Below are 16,489 nucleotides of genomic sequence, written 5' to 3'. Positions count from 1 at the left end.
CAATTACTTTGTAGTGGTACTTTTTCTAATGTCAGGACAATAGTGTATGGAATCTCCTGATTTCTGTATCCTGTAGCTATTATATTGTCTTTCTACTGAAAACATTGACCGTGCTAAACCCATTGAAATCCAAGGCAGATAACAAACAGTTTTAAACGTGACTGCTTACATTTTGGTTGGTGTACCAGTAGAGGCAGGACTCCTTGAGGATGAACCAGTACTTCCTCCACTTCTGGGTGAAGTAGCCTTTGGCGTCCTTCTTCTTCCATAGCCAGCCCTCACAGTCGCCGTGGCCCAGGTCCTTGCATGAAATTCTCCTCCGACTGGCACTGGTGAGCGAACCTGTGGAGACAGGCAAGAGTTAAAAGTTATATTGATGAAAATTGAAAATGCTGAACAAGGACAGGGAGCTATTTAAAGGTTGTGGCACGTAATCCTACAACCCTATAATCTAAGATATCATACAGTATATGCATACAAATATACGCACATATATGTAAATAAAAACAAGTAGATCATTATTATTACTGTTATTGTTTTTCAATTAAAGTATTTGTGCATCTGCTACACTACCACACCATTTATATAATGTTTATTTGTTCAATTTATCCCTGTGATGAACTGGCGACTTGTCCAGGGTGTCACCCTGCCTTCGCCCTAAGACAGCTGGGATAGGCTCCAGCAGACCCCCGTGACCCTGAGCTCGGGACTAAGCGGGTATGGAAAATGAATGAATGAATGAACGAATGTTCAATTTATGTATCTGCTACTGTTATTTTGAACCTTTTTTCCTAAACTAATTGACACTAATACACAGATGAGAGAAACATCTTTTCGATTCCTCTGTTTGTTGTTTGACTTTTAGCTGTCCTGTTGTTGTAAAAGCACCTCCTTACCTTTTTAAAGTTTCTTATTCTTAATGTCAAAATATGGAAAACATTAACACTATCGAGACTCTCTAACGTCTCCTGTCAGTCACTGGAGCATGAACACCACGCCGAGCTGTAATTCGACTTTACCAGTCATAACTGGAGGCATGACTGACAAAACTGCAGAGACAACACTCAAGATGTAGGCAGGGGCATGTATTTGATTTACCTTTACTTCGCCTTTTGGTTTTCGTTCTGAGAGAGGTATAATGGAATGACTAGAGAGGAGAAAAGGGGGAGGAAAAGAAAAACATGTCAGCATCCAAACAAACAGGAATAGACTCGTTAATGCACATGGGGAGCTTTGCAGGCAGTTCACTTGCTATGTTTAGTTTGTTTTCCTACTATCAGGCATATGGCAGAGAGGATTACAGGCACTGGGGGCGAGGGGGTGGATGTGGGGGTGGGTGTCCCAGCGCAGGATTCGCTACAGCCAGGAAGTGACCTCTGACCCGCAGCGGAGAAGTGAAAGCCGACTGCCAGAGGGACTTAATGCAGCGGCAGGATCAGGGTATGATGATCTTTACCTCCCCAGATGAACTTTAAAAAGCGATTTGAAAGCACTGAAATGCGTCAAAAAGACCTCGAGCAGGAAGTTCATGGTTCATTCATGGATACTGTTGCAAGAGCGAAAACCGTTTCCTGATAATATTCATTTCGACAGTGATTTAAAATGCTCCAACTGCCTGTAGAAATGACTAATGTCGGAAAAATTTGATATGAAGTCGGAAAAGGTGCTGATCAGTCGCCGCCAAGGTTGCACTTTTTCCTCATCAGCACGACAATTTGAATCTAAAGGAACCCCCACACACACACCAAAAAATTAAACACATTATTGCTTCCCAGTCCTCCATGAGCTCCCCTTGTGAGCAGATTTCACACCAGCATATGTGAGCGAGCCATAGGTATCAGTGCTAATACAGCCGTGTGCGCCCACAGGCTGTTTGTCTGGCTAACAATGCTGCGTAAATACACTCACACTGACTCACTGTACCGCCACAACTCACAGCGCTTTCCAGGGCAAATGACTAAAACGGCTCCCCGTGACACAGTAACCTAAATAGGGGGAGGCAATTTACCTCACCCAAGTGTTACCGTTTATTCAATTATCACAGTCCTGAACGGATTTAATCTCAGGTGTCTCCACTATTCTGGTCCGGCTATTTGTGAGCACGTTGATCCCGGCGTAGCAGCAGATAGAAGATTTCTATTCTTTCCCTCTCTTGATTCAGTTCCAGATTTCTTTGACAGATATGATTGCTTTTGACAAATGCATTCTTTTTAAAGTGAAAGTATTCTGCACATGCAACGTTTCTTTTTCCCCCGTCCTACCTTCCTCATGGAGGCCGCCCCTGAGCTTCCTGAGCCAGAGTACCTGCAGAGAATCACCCGACTTTCAGTAAAATTCTGAAGACTCCTTTTATTCAATCACTTGAACTCCTGAAGTCGTCACAAGCAAATGCAAAAAACAAAACCATGAACTCACCTGTCAGCTGTGTCCGCTCGCAGAGTATCAGCTCCTCGCTGTTGAACAAGAGAAGACAGAGAGGTTTAAAATAATTTTTTTTCAAGGCTTTACACTTCTGCTGCTTTTTTGAGTTTGTTGTCACCAGGTCCTGTGTGTGTCCTATAACCCCTGTCACCTGTCTTGACCCAGACAGCATACACAAGTGTTACAAGTGTTGGAAGGTGTCTTATACGCATTTTTAAATGCCTCTTATCTTATCTAAGATTTTCAATACCTATTTCATTTTCATACTTAAAGGTGCGTATTGTTTTGCATGAATGATGTGTGTCTAAACTGTCACTTCCAGGAATGGGAAAATCCCATCCATTATGTCCTTTACTGGCTCCACTTTATTGACCTTGGTGCTAAAAAACACTTTAAACATTTTTTTTTTTAACATTATCTGAAGATCTTTTAATCTCATCTTCACCCAAAGTGAAAACAAACACACAAGCAAAGGCTTTTTAAAATGGCCCAGCAATAATGATGAGATATAAATAATTTATACTATGAATTATTTGAAGCAGGTTTTATTGAGAAGACAGCGTGTTGTCAAATTGTGGATAAAATACAAGCTGCCAAACAGACGATTTGACGCCGAACCACCACAAATAATCTCTGACTGGGCTCAGACAACACGTGTGGTGCTAAAACGACTGCGCTGTACTGCTGGAAAACAAAAAGCCACAGAAACGGAACATTCGTTAGTGTGTGTGTATGTGTGTGTGTGTGTGTGTGTGTGTGTGTGTGTGTGTGTGTGTGTATGTGTGTGTGCGCAGCGGCGGGGGGAGGGGGACGGCAGGTCGTTAGTGCCACCATGTGTCTGTTAGTGCAAGACAGCGGACTTGATGCCGCTAAATGGCTGTGAGTCACCGCCATGTGAGACACACAGTGGAGAGGGTAACACCAGCCAGTTCATCTTCTGTGTGTGTGTGTGTGTGTGTGTGTGTGTGCAAGAGTTGTGTTTTAAGCACAGTCTGTCAGTGGGGCCTTGGTAATTGGTCTGGCTGATGCTGAGTCATACACCTGCTCACAGGGGTGCCTGCGTGTGTGCGTGTGTGTGTGTGTGTGTGTGTGTGTCTGTTCAGAATAAACTCCTATTTAGCCTCAGCCATGTCTGAGGAGACGGGGGATATTAGGCAGCATTAGGACGAGTCGTGAGATGGCCACCCTGCATACAAATAAATACACTCGATACACTCGATACCCTCCCACTGTCCCGCTAGTTCGCGCTCGCTGGTGCACACCATAAACACAAAGTTACACAGCGTGTGCGTGTATGTGCGTACGTGGGTTTTTGGGTCGTTCTCAAAAACCTGTGAAGCTGGTAACATGCAGTGACAGTGCTTGTTCCACACATTCTCCTCTCTTCACACACACACAAACACACACACACACAAACACACACACACACACACACACACACAACAGAGCTGTGCAGAAATACGAGTGCACTAAAAGGCGCCTCCCTGCAGTCTGCTTAAAAATGCAACAATCAGGGGAAATAGGTGAAGTTCGCAGCCTTGAAAGCCTGTTTTGCTGCAGCGGTGGCATTCTGACACGCTAACGGTAAGAAAAGCATCGAGTGAATAATACAATTAATAATAATGAGAGCTCAATCCCGCTGAGCTGCTGCTCAGTCACGACTCACTGTAGAGACACACTTAGCAGCACTTTCTGGTTCTCTGAAAAACAGTCCACATACCTGCTGTATACTAAACAGACATGTAGAGACTAATACTGAGCTCTGCCTCAAAGACATCCAGGAAAGGCAATTGCAGCAGTAATTATTATACTTATAATGTATTTGTCTTGATCTTGTCAATATGCAGGCATATTACAAGAGGACGTGTTTCTCTTTGTAGTATATTAAGGGACTGAGCAGTACTTTAAATACTGCTCAAATGAGTAGAAAATGAACAAAACAAGCCATTCATATGAATAAGCTGTTGATAAGGTCAATAACTGGCAGTCAGTCTGATAATAAAAACAATTTAAACAGTTCAATTAAAGTGATTTTTTTTTTAATATAATTGACAGCAAAATTAGGATAGGGCCCCACAAATGTATATATTTGTGGCATTCTTGCATTCACTCCTCATCAACGCTTGTGTGAGCCTTGTGTGAGCCTTCGCACGACTGCATTTGTGTATTTATTGGTCAGTAAAAAAAAAAAAAAGTGGTGTGAAAAGATGGAGACTGCGTACGTACAGGCAGAGCATCAGGCGGCTGGTCGAGGCGGAGTGTGGAGGACAGCATGGAGGGGCTGAGGGGGAAGCTGGGGCTGCTGGGATTGCGGCTCTTGCGCCGGGAGCGGCGGGTGGAATCCCGCCGGCTCTCCCTGCCCAGTCCCTCGGGCTCCTCCTCGATCACCAGGATCTTGTCGTCGCTGAGGTAGCGCAGCAGGGAGTTGTCCGAGTCTGAGGCGGGAGGAGGAAAGCATTCAGAGGGTGGAACCAAGAAGAAAAAAAAAATAACACATCCACAGAGGAGGGGATGGGGAGGGAGGAAGATAGCATCGCTGAACCGCTGCCGCGGCTAATCTGCTTCTCGTCAGTCGCACGAGGTTCGAGTCGGCTTTGGGCTTCCAAACAGCGACACACTTCTTTTCTGTTGTTTTTGCTTTGTTTTTGTCTGTGCTTCCAGCATTAAAAAAAAAAAAAAAAAAAAAGAGTTGACAGCAGAAAGAACCTCGACACACCGTCATACTAGAGAGAAGAAATCAGCTGAATTCAAACTGGACCTTTGCTGCAAAAAAATGAGTAAAGTTGGTTAGAAATTGAGTAGCAAAAACAAAAATAATCAAAATAACAAGAAAAGAAACCCCCATTTCCAGAAGTAGGGCTGTATAAATGCAATTTTCTTGCATTTATGTTAGTGTCCAGCCCTGGCTGATACATATCCTGCAGCAGATATGTATCCTCACACAAACCACAGCACCATGGAGAACCAGAGGATGAGTTGAAATGCGTCGAGCCGAGAATGAAGCAGAGCGCGGTAAGGTACGGCACGGCACGGCACGGCAGGAGCCTGTGACTCCTGTCATTGTCGCAGGAGCAGGAGTGTGTGTGTGTGTGTGTGTGTGTGTGTGTGTGTGTGTGTGTGTGTGTGTACCTCGACTCCCTCTCTTGCCCATGCTGGGTTCCTTGGCCTCAGCCATCCAGTTATATTCAGGTGGCATGGAAACGGGCCTGTGGTCACCTGGAACGACCAATCATCAGTCAGAGTGTTGGTGGGGAGGGTGACGGGTGTGGTGGGGACGGGGGTCTCACAGAGGGGGATCGGTGGCTGAGCGACAGTGTGGGGACACAGCTGGAGGGAAGGACAGGTGAGAGTCGTGTGTGGTGGTGGTGGTGCTGGTGGTGGTGGAAAGGAGGGGCAGGAGGGGGGACGACAGGCTGGCAAGAGGCTCTGGAGGAAGTGGAAAACGTGCCGTTGCTGCACAGACAGGGCGTCACATGACAAAGACGGAGATTCTGAGGTTTCGTTCTCTCAAAAAAAATGTCTCTTAGATGAGGATTCAAAAATTCTGTCTTCACACTTTAAGAATGCTTCAGGTCACGATGACATTCCCAAGCAGGCTTCCACACTGACACTGGCCATCAGCTGGGGAAGTTCAATACCCTCCCTGCTGGGATCAGCTTTGGACCAATCACAATCATATATACGATACAAGTGGAAAGCAGCGCTGCTACACTGTTCCATAATGAAGGGGTGGTGTTTCTCCTTCGGCATGGCTCATTTGCACACTCACTTTATTAGGTTAAATGCTCAATTGCTTGTTAACATGAGTAGCTAATCAGCCAATCACATCAAGACCACTTGCTGAAATTCGTAGCTTCAGAATCAGGGGACCTTTGTTTGCTGAAGGTGTCAGCCAGAGAGGAGTTCCAGATGAAGAAACCAGTGAGCTGAACCAGGACAGGCTTCAAACGGGCCTTTTCTAAGATTCTACCTAGTTGGCTCTACTCGACTGGTTATTTACGCTATTCCACCAGGTGGCAGTTCTGAGCAACCGGTACTGTTTTGGTACCCACTACGGTTGGGATCCCAAGAGGAGCCGTGCCCAACCAAAAGTGTCAGCGCCAGAAACATGAAAACCAACTGTTTTCAAAGAAAAAAAACGAACAAACTTGGCAACAGCTGAAAGCTGCGTTTCCATTACCCCGAGAATTGCGCAAAACCTAAATATCGCAATAAGAAATTGGTAATGGAAACACCTAAACTTTGAAAAACCTCTCAAATATCGCAAAAAGGTTTTGAAGCTCTCATGAGGTGGTTTTCCAGACGTAGCAATATAGAGATATATCGCAAACACTTTTTCACATTTACACGTCACCAGACTTGACCACGTACGTCATGTGACCAGTTCACTTCAAGTGAAAATGCAAAATGTTTTGCACCTCCACCCTCCTCAAAGTGAGGTCTCGCGGGACAAGATTTTATGAAAATTACAGCTAATGGGCTTCACACCATTCAATGGAAAGCTGCAAATGGCAATTGTACTTTTAAGAAATATCACTTTTATTTTGAAAAAACTGTAATGGAAACGTAGCTTAAGCAGACATAGAGAATAGCTAGCAAATCAGTACCATAATCAAACCAGGTGACACCTCTGTGTCTTGTATCACAGATGAAGGTTGTGGGTCTATATTAAAACAATCATGTGTTGATTAAAGTGTCTTTCAAAGAGTCGTTTTACTCTCAAATTCAGATTCGAGTGGGCCCCATCGCAGGTCGATGACTCGCTTGCAATCCAATGGCTTTACAATAGAGTAGCCGATAGCACACAGAGGCATTACGGCTGTGTTGTGCTCCTGACCTTGAACATCAGCGGCCCCTTGAAAGCCTCTTAAGAAGATAAAGAATGTCCGGGAAGCCGCCTCAGACAAGGAAGACACAGGTGGTGGTGGGACAGACAGGGCAGGGGGTGCCGGAGTGTTTGACGACTGTTGGTCAGTGGAACACGTGTGGAGTTTTTTTTTTCTTTTTTTTGAGGACAACGTACATGTGGTGCAGAAACAGAAAGAAGCTGAGTTGTGTGAAGCGAGTGATGAACCAAGAAGGGAAGACAAAACGAAAAATAAATAAATAAATGGTGGAAGACAAGCATGCTTCTCTTTCGCAGCCACATTCACACACACACACACACACGGCAGTGCCCCGCCCACTCCAGTCTCACCGTGGGTGGGGGTCTTGTCCCGCCGACGGACCCCCGTGTTGCGGCCCCGCTCGTATTCGGGCACGGGAGGTCCGTCCCCCTCCAGCAGCGAGAAGAACTGACCGCTGTCCTGGTCCAGGTAGTAGCTGACGGCCTCTGAACCTTTGGAGCCCGACTGGGAGCTCACACTGTAGCGGCTGATGTCGTCACATGACATCATGCCCAGCTCGTCCCTGAAGGGGAGGGTGGGGTGAGGGTGAGGGTGGGTGCAGAGTGGTCAGCGTCATCTCTCTCATCATCATTGTTTTTTGGGGATATGTAAAAAGGTCAAGTGTGTCATTTTTGGAGATTTTGAAGAAAAAACAGTGACATCAAGTGGTCACATTTTAGATTGCAGCGTCTTTCACTCTCCTCCCTCTCCTGAGCTTGCCAGTGAGCTGCACACACAAACCTGGATACCTCGTCCACCTTCTTCTTCGTTGGTTTATATGAAGATGCGGGCAGTCACCCTAATTGCGAAACGCGCTGTCAGGCGAGCTAGATTGTCCACACCAGGCTTCCTTAGAAATATAGCGGTGCAAGATGGCAGCTAACTGGGAGCAGGACCCTTGATCTATGTATTTTCACATTTACATATAAGAACTGTTCAGTTCAAGTTCAAGATCAGGAAACCGAAATTACTTTTATTGTGCTGCAGTTATACACTTTTATTAATGTATTTAAATGTATTTTTCAGTATATAAAGTTTTTACTAATATAATCGTTAATCAATGTAAATTTTACACATTGGACCTTTTAATGTTGTTTCCATTTTTTATTATGTTGTTGTAATTCTATTTTGAGTCATTTTTTTTTCATTTTTCTTTTCTTTTCTTTCACTTATTCAAAAATAAACTAAATATAACTAAACAAAAAAAAAAAATAAACTAAACCACCGGCACCATCATTAGCAGCAGGATCACAATCCTCAGCAACATCAAACACCTGTGCGTGCAGCACCACTCACCTGGTGCCGTAGAGGCCCGACACGGGGGACAGGATGTAGACGTCCTGCATGCTGGGGCCGTCCATCTTGGACATGCCCAGAGTTCCACCTGGTGTCGGGGAGGTGCTGGTAGGGCTGGTGGGGATCGGCTGAGTGAGGAAGAAGAAAAAGAGAAAAGAAAACATTTCAGCACCTAGGCAGGAACAACCAGGCCTGGGATCTTTTTTGCCCGCCTCAGATATGAGAAAGGGCAGCGTTTTTTTTATTTTTATATTTGCCCTCTTTTTTTCACCATCGCCCTGCATTTTGCCTCCGAGCAGGAACTCAAAACAAAACAAAAGGAGTTGTTTGCACAGCGCCGCAGCGTTGTGTTGTTCCTGTTGTTACAATGTGCAGCCTCTCCTCCGTTCAGTCGCTTTGGCTTTCTCCCCCTTTTTTTTTGTCATTTTGTCTCAAGCCTCTTCACTCACGCAGCGCTCTCTCCACGTCTGTTCCCATGACAACCTCTCCTCTCCTCTCTCCATTCCTCCTCCTCTTCGCTCCTCACCCCCCACCCCCCTACACACCCTCCCTGGGAGAAGTAGAGGACAGAGAAGGGGGGGAGGGGGGAGGGCAGGGGGTTGACAGGCATTGCCTCTCGCCCGCATGGGCTCCACTCAAGGACGCGGTGCATCCATTTGTCATCAGGTCTTCCATAGAGAAGAGAAGAGAAGAGAAGAGAAGAGAAGAGAAGAGAAGAGAAGGGAAGAGAAGAGAAGGAAATAAAAGAGTAGAGAAGGGAAGAGGAGAGTAGAGAAGGGAAGAGAAGAGAAGGGAAGGGAAGAGAAGGAAATAGAATAGAAGAGAAGGGAAGAGTAGAGAAGGAAAGAGAAGAGTAGAGAAGGGAAGAGAAGAGAAGGAAATAAAAGAGTAGAGAAGGGAAGAGAAGAGTAGAGAAGGGAAGAGAAGAGAATGGAAGAGAAGGAAATAGAATAGAAGAGAAGGGAAGAGTAGAGAAAAGAAGAGTAGAGAAGAGAAGGAAAGAGAAGAGAAGAGAAGAGAGCTTCTTCTCTGATGTCACAGAAAAAACTTCAAAAGTAAATCATGTTCATTTAGAACTCAAATAAGGAGGAAGAGGAGATGGAGAATGAGGATGAAGAGGAGAAGAAAGAGGAGGAGGTGAAAGAGAAGATGGAGGAGGAGGAAGGGGGCAGGGAAAGGAGAAGGATGAGGAGGAGGGGAAAGAGGAGGTAGGAGGATGAGGAGGAGGGGAAAGAGGAGGTAGGAGGAAGAGGAGGTTTCCAGATTCTAGAGGAAGGGGTGGCTGTGCGACTGAACTGGCTCTGAGCAGGAGATGTGGCTGTGGCTGGAACAGATAAACAGTGGGAGCCTGAGTCCTTCTCATTAGGGAGGCCCAGCGTTTCATCATTTCATCAGCGGTGCATTAGGAGATTTCATTTCTCGCTCCAAACTTTTCACCAGCGCCATGTAGCAGCAGAAGCATCCATCCCCGGGCACCGTCTCCCTCTCCGTCTTCCTCCTCCTCTCAGAAAAGGCAGCTTATAGTAAGACGGCTCCACAATAAATAATGAAGACGAGGTGGAAAGAAGAGAGGGATGCGAGGAGGAGAGCAAAAAGGAAATAGGACAAACGGGGAGAGAGGGAGAGAGTGGCAGGGGAGAGGGGCTGAGGGGGAGCTGTGTGCTGTGGTGACTGGTTTTGGGATGAAAACAGTAATTTGGTGATTACAGCCCACTGCCGCACGTAAATGGGTTTGGGTTCAGAGAGGAAGAGAGAGTTGGAACTTCAACACGCCACAGCGGGGGGAAGAAAAACAGAATGAGTTGAGTTAAAACAGCACTTAAAGCGGTTTGACTCCAACTGTGTCCAACATCCAGCCAGTCAAAAGCGCATCAACCCCCCCCCCCCCCCCCCCCCCTGCCTGCCACCAGCGGTCCTTCAACATCACCGAGCCAACTGTGGCCGACCACGCTCTTGGATATTCATTCATTCATCTGTACCGGAGTCACGACGCAATATCTTTGCAATAGTGTCCTATTGCTACATGCATTTTTTGTACTTGTTCACCTGCCTAATGTCAACAGAGCATCACTATTCACGCGCACAGAAAACTCAGACGGAGAAACTTGGTTTGATCTTCCATAATGCATACAGTCGAGGTTTTTTCATTTGCTACATTTATCAAGAATTGATGCACTTAGCTGGCTGGGCTGGAGCCTATCCCAGCAGCCACTGCAACCGCAGCCAATGTTGTAGCTCCTTGCGGCATGCTAAAGAAAACATGGTGCATTTATCACGGCTAAGTTATGAGTTCGTCCAACGTTAACAACTTCGGCATCTTAAAACAGGCACAGCTTAAATTTTAATTCCAGCCGGTCATCTTGAGATCCATGACGTGTGTTTTTCCAACGTTCCAATGATAAAAGGCTGTAGAGAGAGAACATTCATCATTCATTCATTTTCCATACCCGCTTAGTCCCGAGGTCAGGGTCACGGGGGTCTGCTGGAGCCTATCCCAGCTGTCTTAGGGCGAAGGCAGGGTGACACCCTGGACAAGTCGCCAGTTCATCGCAGGGCCACATAGAAACAGACAACCATTCACACTCACATGCACATGCACACCTACGGACAATTTAGAGTGTTCAATTGACCTCACATGCATGTTTTTTGGACTGTGGGAGGAAGTCGGAGAACCCGGAGAGAACCCATGCAGACACGGGGAGAACATGCAAACTCCACACAGAAAGGTCTCAGGTCCGGGCCCCGGAAGAGATTAAATAAATTCAAAATACATATTGAATATTCATGTATGAAAGTGTTTTAAGCTGTTGACAAAAATAGCCTAAAAGGTTTGTGCCCCCGTCCTCCCGTATATATACCTGATGAGTTTGTCCAACATTAACAACTTTGGCATCTTAAAACAGGCACAGCTTGAATTTAAATTTCAGCCATTCATCATGAGATTTATGACTTGTGTTTTTCCAACGTTCCGATGATAAAAGACACATGTACTGTAAAACTACTCAGGTGGTAATTTATGATCTGGGTGTACGACTCTTATCTGCAAATGTAGAACAAACTTGTATTTCCTGGCACAGAATATAGAATCACTGATTACAAAGGGGAAACTGCAGCAGGAAAAGGAAAGATGTGTGAGGTGTTTTTTAATTACTCATTTAATCATTTACTTCTTTATATCAAGACTTGAGTTCTCCAGTCACTGGTTTGTAATTCACTTTCTCACCACTAGATGCTGCTGGATAAGACACATTGGGCCTTTAATGTGATAATGAACACAACGCTGCAACAGCGTTGCCTTGGTTCCCAATTTAAGAGATCAAATAAATTCAAGATATATGTTGAATATTCATGTGTGAAAGGGTTTTAAGCCGTCTCCAAAAATAGCCTGAAAAGTTTGCGCCCCCTCACAACCCCTCCATATATACCTCCCCACCCTCGCAACCCCCCACCCACCCATTCAGCCTCCACATCAATAATAGAAAACTAGGTGGTCAATACACGTGGCCTAAAATAGCATGCTGTGTCAAACAGCAATAATTCATGTCTCTAAACATATCAGAGATTTATGGACGCGAGGCCACAGACAATCTAAAGCAAACACACACACACGCGCACGCACACAGATACACACACACACACACACACACACGTGACTCGTGGTAAAGTGAGTACACTCCGGATGTGCACGTTTTCGCAGCCCACGTCTAATACGCAGCTTGGCAGAAACCCCCCGCAAACACGATTTTTGTGTGTGTGTGTGTGTGTGTGTGTGTGTGTGTTTTTTCCGCTGGAATCATTATTGTAATCACAGCGGAGCTTTAAATTACTAATGCTCCACTCGCTCCTCGGTAGACCAGGAACGAGGCGCACGTGCAAGGTGGGACGGAGGGAGAGAGAGGAGAGGGATGAGTGTGTGCGAGTGTGTGTGTGTGTCTGTGCTGCAGCCGAGGTTGCCATGGAGGGATTTAAGGACTGGAATCACATGACACTTTGCGAGATAAATTGTTTCTTTTGTGGATTGGGTCCTAATCTCGCCCAACGCCTGCCACATTTGGGCTAAAACCTCGCAGCCGTGCAATTCATCCTTTAAAGCCGCCGATGCTGGATGCACATGTTTGTGTGTGTGTGTGTGTGTGTGTGTGTGTGTGTGCGTGCGTGTGTGCGTGTGCTTGTTTTTGGTCTCTCTCTCTCCCTCTTTCTCTCTTCTGGGTGTGTGTGTGTGTACAGTATGCACCCAGGGCAGCACACACACACTGCTGTGACCCACTTCCTCGCGCCTCTCAAAGGAGCATCGAGACCGTTAGCGGAGAACCTCGTCCTTCATGCGTGCACAAACATGCACGGAGACGTGCTGCTGCCTCTGACATGTACAGATGGACGAGTGTGCACAGTGCAGCACTGGGTCTAGGAATTTACCACACACACACACACACACACACGCAAGCATGTACTCACACACTGACACACACACACACACACACACATGTAAAGGCTGCTTAGCAGGACATTTTGGATTTGCTGCATTATCTCCAGTATTTGCTGAGTAGCACCTCTTGATTCGGAGCCAGTGGAGCCGCCTGTGGTTGCTTATGAATAATTAAGAGCTCCAGTCTTTTCTAAGGGGAGAACAAATCTAAAACACTCTCTTCTCTCCTCCTCTCCCGCAGATATCTTGGCCGCTCTGATCTCGCACGGCTTGTGGCGCTCGCCGAGTCTTCGCAGCCACGTCGGGGTAGAAAAAGCCCCCCAAAATTCTGTTTTTTCGCACGTGCGTGGCCGCTGTAACAATAAGCTGCTTGGCAGCAGCTTGGAGAGACGCTCGGGAGAGGCAAGAGAACACCTGGGAAAGTCAGAGGCGTGATAGAGCTGCCGCATTTTGCTAAAACAGTTGTTGCAATGCCCCTCCAGAGGCTATTTTTCCCACCATAGTGTGAAGCCTCACACATAAAAAAAAACAAAAAAAACAGCAGGGCTGGGCTGCACAATCAATGTCATTATAATACAGGATGTTGCAATTCCATTAAAATCTGGAGAGTCATCTTTCCAACGTGAACATCTCTTCATTCAGTGCACGTCACGTCACGTCGCGTCGCGTCCAACCCGCTCCGCTCTCGACGCCCGCAAACATCTGCACGCGTGCGCACGTACGCAACCTTTCCTGCTCCTTTCAGGCAGTGGAACGTGCACGAAGCCAACGGTCACATGACTCCCGGCAGTGCAGAGCAGGTGGAAATGGATGCTAAGAGGAAGAAAGCTGCTGAACTGCATATTAATACTGTTCCCCTGTGAAACAGGAGACGCCCCTCCGAGGCGAGAAGGGGCCGAGACATGTCTGGAGATATTGGTGGTAAGTTTGTGCTGGACCATGAGGTGACACTGAGTGTGAGCTTCAGGCAATTTTATTCAGCGTGACGACTCAAAAAGCTCAAATTTGAGACGTATCGGCACATGGATTCTACTTTGGGGGGGATGCTGAAGAAAACTTCTGTGAAGAGCTTTCACCTGAGGACTAAATTAAATATTTTTTTAAATAATCCTTGCAAGGAGGATTAATACAAAAGACAAAAGGTGGATCTTTCTTCTTTATAATGCCAGCAGTGAAATCGATGGGGTCAGGGATGACGCCAGAGGTTCAACACATTCCAACCTCAGCAATTTTAAACCTTTTCAAAACCCTCCTCAAACTTGTTGCCCAGAGATCCATCCACTCAGGAAACCACTGTGGTGGTGTTTGAGGTCGACCTGCGCCCAGACTGTACCTGCAAGCCCAGCGGTTTCCAGCGGACGTTCCTGAGCAGAGCCGGCGTGGAGCTCAGCGTGTTCTGAGGCCTCTTCTTCAGCGTGAGGATGACGCCGCAGGGGTCCTCCCGCAGGGCGTTGACCAGGTTCTTCAGCTGCCAGCCCACCTGAGGAACACACACGGCAGGCGGTTACAACAAGTGTGTGAGGTCAGAACTGCGACAAAAAAAAAACTAATTCAAACAAGCAATTTCTGAATATTTCAAAGATTATTCTTGCAGCCTGTTGAGGCGAGATGCTATGAGAGGATGTTCTGCAGCCCTCGGTTGCAACCAATAGCGATCAGAGTTCCCGCTCCATTTCTGTGCTCTCCAGTCCAGCCAATTCTGACCTCTGACCCCTGACATCGATAAGACACCTTCCTTCCACACAATGCTGCTCACTCAATATTATCTCTCTCTGTCTGTAAAACCTGGAGATGGTTGCATGTGAAAAAATCCCAGGAGATCAGCAGCTTGTGAAACACCGGCAACAACAACCACGTTCACCAAGTCACTTCAGGAAGGCGCCTTGCTGCCGTGTGATTGGCTGATCTGCATCAACAAGCAATTGACCACTTTCCCTCATCTAATTGTCTGCTCACTTTTGGAGATTTTACATTGTAACAGTGCCAAACCAGGGGTTGATATGAATAATTTTGAATAGTGGCAATTCAATATGAGAATTAGGAATAATGAGATATGAATATGGAAGTGTTTCTCTATTGCATAGCACAACAGTGCCGGTCACACATCTCAAAGTCAGTCCCTTAGCTAAAATTGAACAGACATCACACTCCCACCTTCATAAATTCCACTTGTGGTTGGTGTAACAGACCATTAAAAGCATCAAAATGTGACAACCAGGGAATTATACAATCCACTCTTATGTAACAATCCAACACACAGCAGCACTATTTAATACTGCCAAATGTGACTGAGCTGAGAATGGCAGCTGACTTTGGTAAAACAGTGCGGCAGTGCGGCTGGCAGTCACAACACTGCGGGTTTTCCGGAGAGTCACATCCGGTCCAGAGTGTAAATTGCATAATGAAATAAAAGCACGCAAAATAAAATATAAAATGGCAAAATAAAACACGCACCGATTGGCCACAAAATCTTTGACAGTGGTAAAACTCCAGGCTGCATTTGTATGTTCTTGGTTCTAAGATAATAAATGTCATGTAACTGTCACGTCCACAACACTCTTTAATGCCGTCCATGGACGAGTACGACCACAAGGCACAGGCAGAGTCAGAATCAGAGGCTTCTGTCACACCAGTCCAACACTTTTAGCTGTTTGACACCTTTCTCAAGCTGTTCCTCGCAAAATTTGTGAAGCAAGGCTGCGTCCTGCTGAGGGACCAGTGTCACTGGCTAAAACTGTGTCATGGTTAAGAGGGCCTGAAGTGAGCGGATGTTGGGGTGGATGGTGTCAATTAGCCTCCGCGGGGCTTCCAGCATCTCAGCAGCATCATTAATGCCGACGACTAGAAAAAAAATCGCTCATTAATATTTTATGTTGCATGTGACGACTGCATGCTAAGACATCATAAGTAATACTATTAAGCGTATTTCTTAATGTTTAACTATACTTCTTGATGCTAAACTGATTCACAAACACCATTCACCCTCACAAAGCTTCAACCACCTCGGCTGAACATTGGACTTTGGTCAGTGAGGTTAAGAGGCAGCAATGTGATAAAAAAAAAAAAGAGAGAGAGGGGGAAAAAAAAGAAACATGCTGACTCCAGAATTGCGCCGTGCTTCCCTGCCAGCCTGTCCCCAGAGCTCGCTGCACTCGTCAGGCCGTTGATTGGCTACACTGGGCACAGCTTCAGGAAGTGTCCGCAGAGGCCACCGGCCATCCGCATGCACATACACACACACACACACACACACACACACACACACACACACACACACGCTGGCCACAGACAGACAGAACTGCTCTGACCTTCTTCCTGACATCATGATGACCAGCCTGTGTCAGCTGTTAGCTGCCTGTTTTCTCTGTGGCCCAGTTCAGAAGTCTGGCTGCTTTCTTGCACCGCCATTCATTTACTACAGCCAAGTTGGAGATAAGTTTTTCCTGTGCGATTTGTTCGG

At 46.3% G+C, this 16,489-nt stretch overlaps 2 protein-coding genes across 5 annotated transcripts in view; both read right to left on the bottom strand.

The window, feature by feature from the left end:
- Nucleotides 1–16,489, bottom strand: part of sh2d1aa (SH2 domain containing 1A duplicate a) — a 144,744-nt gene that overhangs the window by 41,329 nt on the left and 86,926 nt on the right. The gene's annotated exons all lie outside the window — the stretch shown is intronic.
- Nucleotides 1–16,489, bottom strand: part of LOC142899661 (connector enhancer of kinase suppressor of ras 2) — a 57,972-nt gene that overhangs the window by 9,725 nt on the left and 31,758 nt on the right. For 3 of the 4 annotated variants that reach the window (XM_076043366.1, XM_076043365.1, XM_076043369.1), the window contains exons 9-17: nt 14,363–14,509; nt 8,604–8,731; nt 7,619–7,830; nt 5,551–5,637; nt 4,648–4,856; nt 2,416–2,453; nt 2,262–2,304; nt 1,099–1,147; nt 170–342 (exon numbers count right to left, since the gene is read on the bottom strand). In XM_076043366.1, coding sequence (XP_075899481.1) covers nt 170–342; nt 1,099–1,147; nt 2,262–2,304; nt 2,416–2,453; nt 4,648–4,856; nt 5,551–5,637; nt 7,619–7,830; nt 8,604–8,731; nt 14,363–14,509 — 1,086 coding nt within the window. The remainder of the gene's footprint in view (nt 1–169; nt 343–1,098; nt 1,148–2,261; nt 2,305–2,415; nt 2,454–4,647; nt 4,857–5,550; nt 5,638–7,618; nt 7,831–8,603; nt 8,732–14,362; nt 14,510–16,489) is intronic. The other variant, XM_076043367.1, reaches the window with a different exon arrangement.

The sequence above is a fragment of the Nelusetta ayraudi genome, unplaced genomic scaffold, assembly GCF_046127955.1.
Source record: "Nelusetta ayraudi isolate G7.1 ecotype Tasmania unplaced genomic scaffold, CSIRO-AGI_Nayr_v1 ptg000075l, whole genome shotgun sequence".
NCBI lineage: Eukaryota > Metazoa > Chordata > Actinopteri > Tetraodontiformes > Monacanthidae > Nelusetta > Nelusetta ayraudi.
The sequence above is the reverse complement of the archived record's forward strand: the minus strand, read 5'-3'. Positions and strand labels throughout refer to the sequence as shown.